Consider the following 6,758-nt stretch of genomic DNA (forward strand, 5'->3'; position numbering starts at 1 on the left):
TTTCCCCATAACCCCTCCCTGTACGCTGTTTTGTCATAATAAACGAGGTATGTGAATGATCACAATGGGAGTATGTCATACTCCAAATGTGAAACATTAAAACTGTTCAGACCAACCGGGCACTCAGACTTCCATTCTCCGTGTCAAACAGCTGAACAGGACAGGTTAAAAAAAAACATTATTTTGAAGTAACACTACACTTAATTGAGTAAAAATTTTGGCTACTCTACCCGCACCCCCCTGAGGGTGTGATGGAAAATGTAAGTGTTGAGACTTTTCAGCAGGAACATGGAAGGTGTTAATTAACCATATACCCCATAGCCCAATAATAAGAGTTGTCGAACCCTTTCACAACACAAGTGTGACAAAGTGTTGTCATTTAGGGCCTTTTATATGGACAAACAGTGGTGGCATTTGATATGCACAACCCGGGCAGGCATCCACGGGTAAAGGAAAAGGAAACAATGTTCGTATATTAGGCCGAAGAGAGTGGCTTTGAAGCATCATTTAAGCCACGAAAAGTGTGTATTTTGAAATCCTTGGACAAAAATGAGTGTGATACCCTTGATACTGTCCTTCGCTCTGCGATCTGTTGAATTCCATCCTCTGTGTTCCTGCTTGTATTTTTATAAAATGGGTATTTGTTTTCCGCAGGATCCTTGAACTTCAGGAAAAGGGCGACCTGGACATCTTAAAACAGAAGTGGTGGCCAAAGAAGGGCCGCTGTGACCTGCAGAGCCACGCCGAAGCCCAGACGGAGGGCCGAGCACTGCATCTGCACAGTTTTGCCGGGGTCTTCTGTATCCTGGCGGCCGGGCTGCTGCTGGCCCTGCTGGTGGCCGCACTGGAGACCTGGTGGAACAGCAACTACTGCCGCCGAAAGGAGCCCAAAGAGGTGACCAAAGACAACTCGTCCGGCCCGGGCCCGAACCGGGCCACGTCGGCCGCCGCCGCGGGTCCCCCTGCCCCGCCGAGGCCCCGGTCCAGACCCAGACCGCCGGGCCCCCCGGTCCTGCCCAGAGACGCCACTGCCACACTCTACTTTATGGATCCAGCAAGCACAGACGCCAGCCCCGATTTAGTAGAGCTGCAGTACACGCAGTTATAATAGGTGTGCCCCGATAATAATCCAGACGTCATGTGATCGGTCTGTGATCATTCCTTCTCATACCGGGAGAGTGGTTGGGGGTGCTTTCACTGTCACTGCGGTTCTCTCTCATCGGGACCAACCAAATCATTGGTGCTCGTGTGAGAGAAGTGCAGCTTTGACGACAAAGCCTAATAGTGCGGTGGCGGGCCGAGCGTTTGGTAGCTGGGCCTTCAGTGGGAACTCACCAGACTTAATCCACCTCTTAACAAGTTAATACTAAACAAAAACCCAATAAACTAAGCAGTATAGAATTGAATTTAGTCTTATAACGTGAAAAAGCATAGAAAATTAAAGTAATTCAAATTGTAGTCAACAGAAATTGTTAAGTGTATTAATTTGTGTGGATTACTACCAGTGTTGTTAATAACTGCGTTAGAGTACAACGGCATTACTAACGGTGTTTTTTTTTTTTTTGGATTAGTGAGTAATCCAATTACTTTTCTCATCTTGGCAACTCTGTTACCGTTACTGAGGATGTAAAGGCGTGCATTACTACGCGTTACTAAGTTGGTTGAATGACGCTGGAAAAGTCTTAGAGACACGGACTCATGGAGACGAAACAGCAGAGCGGGAGTGGGGAGAAGGGAAGGGAGTTGTGACGCCGTTGCAAACGCGATGCTAGGTGGCTCCAATAATAGCTGACTGTAGCCGATAGCCTATAAAATACGCCCAGATGATGCTATGGTAGATATCACATGTATCGAGAGCTATATATTTTTTTATTTTGCATATTGGAGATTGCATACAGTATATCTTTCAGTCCATACTATTCGTAAGTGTGTGTGCACTCTATGGGGCAGTTTTGAATCTCTTGACACTTTATGTAATGACGATAAAGGCGTTCTATTCTATTCTATTCTAGATGCGAAATGATAGACTCGCCGACGTAAGTAAACAGCCGCCATCTTAAAGCAGCAAGGCTCTGTTGTAGAGAACCTTCCCAGCGAACCTAAGTAACTTTCTATCTAAGATACTCCTAAATCGGCAAAATTCTGACTTGAATCTACCTTTAAATGATGAAACAGTTTTCAAACTTTCATATGTCAAAAGTAGATAGAAGTGAACTAATGCAATAACCGGAGCAATTTTAACAACTTTTAACTGTTGATTCACAACATTAATTGACTTCCAGATATAGCAAATGTTACTATGTTTTTTTTGTTTTTTTTTTTTTTTTTTTTTTGGGGGGGGGGGGGGTAGTAATGAAATAAAGGTAACACCAGTTACTTTGTCAAGTAACTAATTACATTCAGGTAACAGGGTTACTAACTTAGTTTTTGGGAGAAGTAATTTGTAACTGTAATTACTTTTTTTAAAGTAAGATTAACAACACTGATTACTGCAGACACCTTTCTTTTAAAAGTTATTAGGCAAATGGTTTTCCAGTATTTTGGTGTGTACTATATCCACTAAAATAGATCAGGCCCTGCACTGAGCAGATTTCTGCATGAATTTTCAAATTAGATACACGTTTGGTAGCGGTAGTCTCTTTTTAACTAATGTTGCAGCCCATATCAAATTAGCTTACATGGCTGACCGCAAATGGCCTCTAGCCCGTAGTTCGGACAGCCTGTAAATGTAGGTCATTTCGTCAGATAGTTTATGGCCGTATAGAAGGCCTAGACGGCCCACCACTGACATTCTGTTAATGTCCCAAAACTCACAATTGTACTCCTGGGTCCATCGGCGCTTCAGTGGTACAATCGCTCTCTTTAGCTTATCCATTCAAGTCTTAATGCCGTAGAGCTCGGACTTGTGCTTAGCCCCTCTCTGCACGAGGCATCCAGACTACTAAGGCTTGACATGGATCCCTAAACTAAAGTGTGAGCACGAGCAGATGACGTAGAATCTGAGCCTTGACCCGCCTGTTTGACTTGACATGCAAACGTCCCACAAGAACCACCGGTCCAGGGAACTCCTTTCAGTCCCAGTCCTGACCTGACCTGATAGCAGTAAGTGGCTATTAAGTGAGAACCACCTTCTGTAAACTCACACAGAACAATTTTTTGTAATTGTTTGAGAATTAAACTCACTAAACTCTTGGACAGGTCAGGCTCGGCCTGAAAAAAATCCTGGTTTGTGATTGGCCGTGTATAAAAAATGGGGGTTGGGATAGGGGGCCGGGCAGGGGTAGATTCTAGCCGCTTCATCTGTCACTTCACTCCATTGTCTTTTGTGACTCCACTGAGCATTAACATGGAAGCTGGAGACGGACAAAGATGGCAAATTAGTAGGTCTGTGAATGGAAAGTAATATACAATGAGTTAAATTATGTCAACAATATTTTGGTGGAAAAATTCGCATGTGGTTGATTTGTCCAGATTCCACCTCCACCTTCCTTATGCGGTCATCTATCATAAATGCTGTATAAATGTAAGTTCTAAGTTCTAAGTGTTTTGGCCATTTCAGTCATTTAATTTATTTGTACAGCAGTGGCTCTCAAACATTTTAGGTTCATGGACAAATTAGTCAAAGTTGAATAATAACTGAATTTCGCTGGTTTGTTCTTGTAATAGACACCTTCATTGTCTTGAAAATTGGACTTTATTCTCCAAATTCAATATTTTCTAAAAGTAAGATTAGTCCTGTAATAATATGCCATTTATTTTCAGAAGAAAAAAAGGACTATGCAAAGATATGTCATTAACTCAGACCCTTTAATTGATTCAAAGTAGTACTGTATTGGCCCGAATATAAGACGGCCCCCTCTTTTTCAAGACTCAAGTTTGAAAAAAAGACTTTTTGAACACCAAATTAATTTTTATACAGAAAATAATTACAGTACATCTGAAACAAATGATTATAACAATATATTTGAGAGAAAAAGCATGTTATTTTGCCTTATTCAAAGCTTAATATCTGAACATTTAAATATGTAAACTAAGTGCAATCACATTTGTAAATGAATGGCTTCTGGTTTTTGAAATGTAAATAAAACAATCTATTGTGATAAAACAACAAAATTGCAATAACTGCATTAACCATCAAAGTAAGGCCTAACTGTAACTGTAGTCTTGAAACAAATCTTAAAAGGGAAAATCATTGCAATAAAATAATGCAAACTGGTTAAACTTGAGAGTAGCTGAGATCTGTCATGACAGAATATCGCTTCAATGATATCTGGCGCTATCTAGTGTCGTGAATGGGTTAACGTCTAGACCCTGAATATAAGACGACTCCCACTTTTTCAGTCTTATTTCAATGCAAAAAACCACCGTCTTATATTCGGGCCAGTACGATAATTGGTTTATTATGTTTCTTTCCATATGTTAGTGACATCACATATTATTTCACCGCAAATTGTTTCCGAAATCCCAAGGCCATAGCTCGTAGCGCACCGAGGGTCACAGAAACGCCAGTTTAAGAACCACTGTCAGAATCAAGTGTTTGTAGGAGACATGATCCTTTATCTGCAATTTTCTGTCGTCAAGTGAACTTTCTATACAGTTTGTTTGCATTTTTCTACAATCGCTCACCATAAGTTGGCTGTTGTTTGTACCAAGGCTGGATTTACACAGCAGGTCTAAGTGCCAGATTTTGAATAAGCTCCTGTTTTGCAAATTGTGTTTACATCAGGCAGTAGCAAAACAGATCTAGATGATAACGAAATAAATAATACAGTACACATTTTGAGTTGAAGAAAACCTGAACTGACTCCACTGTCATCATTTGTATATTTATTTATTTAATGATCTTATATACCATTGTGAGAGCATATTTACTTGAGCACATTTACTTTTGCTATAGTTTAGTATAATTTCATGAAACAAATATGTTTTAGTTGCAGGTCAATGATTATGATGGTGTTTTGTACCACTGGTTTAAATTCAGCCTTAGTGAGTCAACTACACTGCACAATAGACTGCAGAATGTTTTTGTGATCAGGACAAAAACAATCTGAATGACCACCCTTCTTTTTTTCTCCCTTCACTCTTTTATTTTGAAATATTTTCACATTAATCCTCAACTTTTTGTAATCGCACCCACCTTGGTATCCTCCCATTCTATTCCACACATCCTCTCTGTAGGACAAAGAGGTGAACCTGGAGCAGGTCCACCAGCGTTTAAACAGCCTCCTGGATGAAGACCTGGCCCACAAGCAGCTGCCGGGCCAGTCCATTGAGATTTCAGCCCTAGACATTGGCAGCATGCAGCCCAGCCAGTCCCTGGAGGTCTTGTCGGCAAGGGAGTACCCCGCCCACCGGGGGCCGCCACCGCCACTCTCGGTGAGCACCTTTCTCCGCGAGGGTCACGGGACTGGGAGGACACTCGGCGCGGTGGGCGGCCGGACCCTGCCACTGCCCCTCAGCAGCGCCACCATGCCGTCCATCCGCTGCAAACACAGGGCGCCCAACGGGGGGCTCTTCCGCCAGAGCCCGGTCAAGACGCCAATGCCAATGTCCTACCAGCCGGTGCCGGGGGTGGCCATCCCAGAGGGGGAAGCCAGCCACGGGACCTCCATCTGAGCTCGAAGTCAATCACATAAACAGTGCCAATGTCATGGAGAGATATAAATAGAATACAAAGAAAACAAAACAACATTTAAAAAAAACACATTTTTACGACAAATGGGGGGGCGACGCAGGAGAAGACAGAAGAGACTCTAATGTACATATTTGTAACTATAGAGAGAGAAAAGCGACATAACAAAGTGTATTTTGAATATTCTCAAGAGTTGAGTTTAAAAAAAAAAACTAAACGTATTTGGGAAAAAATGACTGTTTGAATGGCTTTGTAAATTTTTGTTCTCAACAAATAAAGGTGGCAATTCTTTGTGGTTGTTTTCTAAGTGCCAAGTTACACTATGTTTTCTTTCAGATAACTGAATGTACTGTGAGAAATCATGATCAACAAAGACATTTCGCACCGGAAAAAAAGAAGACATTTCAATGACTGAATTGTTTCCTATGAAAATAATAAAATGGTATCATACAAAAAAATGAACCGTGAGATGTGTGAAATTTCAAAATATTACTGTCCCATGCTGTTTTTGTGTCAGCGCCATTACATACCAGCCATAATTCCGGAATTAGACACTAGTGAGCATTTTAGAAAAGTTCCAGGACCCTAAAATAGTCCTTAATAATATATTTTCAATCGAGTTTTAACAAATTTTGTATTTTGTGTAGTCTAACTTTCCGCCTTCTCTGCCTTCATACAATACTCTTGAAGAAGTTTTTTCCAGAAACATCTACAGAACCATTTTCACCTCTGTCAGCTTTAAAAAGAAAAACAAACTGCAGCCACGCAAATTCATAGGAATGTTGCCCCAGACTAGCAATGTTCTTCCCAACCAGGAACTGTCAGCTGCTCGAGGCACTGAGCTCTTGTGTCTTGTCTTGGTAAAGTTGCACTGCAAGATTGCTTTCTAGACATGTTGGTTGACTATACTTTTATGCAATTTACAGTTGTGTGTGCTCAAGAGGAGTTTGACTGTTTAACGCACCACACACACAAAAAATATTAACTACATTTACAATAAAATGCTGCCAGCTGAGGTTCTCAGGATTTTACCAATAAGAAAATGGGAAGACCATAAAATACACTGAAAAACGGTATAGTGCTTCTGTAATTTCTATAAGTAGGTTGTAGTTGGTCTGTTTTTTAA

The 6,758-nt window shown here is 41.3% G+C and overlaps 1 protein-coding gene across 4 annotated transcripts in view; it reads left to right on the forward strand.

The window, feature by feature from the left end:
* The window catches only part of grid1a (glutamate receptor, ionotropic, delta 1a), a 489,918-nt gene extending 483,818 nt beyond the window's left edge, over positions 1-6,100 (forward strand). For 3 of the 4 annotated variants that reach the window (XM_057847669.1, XM_057847665.1, XM_057847668.1), the window contains 2 exons: positions 655-895; positions 5,179-6,100. In XM_057847669.1, coding sequence (XP_057703652.1) covers positions 655-895; positions 5,179-5,616 — 679 coding nt within the window. In that variant the 3' untranslated portion in view covers positions 5,617-6,100. Of the gene's footprint in view, positions 1-654; positions 1,112-5,178 lie in introns of all 4 variants that reach the window. The other variant, XM_057847666.1, reaches the window with a different exon arrangement.
* The last annotated feature ends 658 nt before the right edge of the window (positions 6,101-6,758 follow it).

This window comes from Corythoichthys intestinalis, chromosome 10 (assembly GCF_030265065.1).
Source record: "Corythoichthys intestinalis isolate RoL2023-P3 chromosome 10, ASM3026506v1, whole genome shotgun sequence".
In the NCBI taxonomy this organism is placed as follows: Eukaryota; Metazoa; Chordata; class Actinopteri; order Syngnathiformes; family Syngnathidae; genus Corythoichthys; species Corythoichthys intestinalis.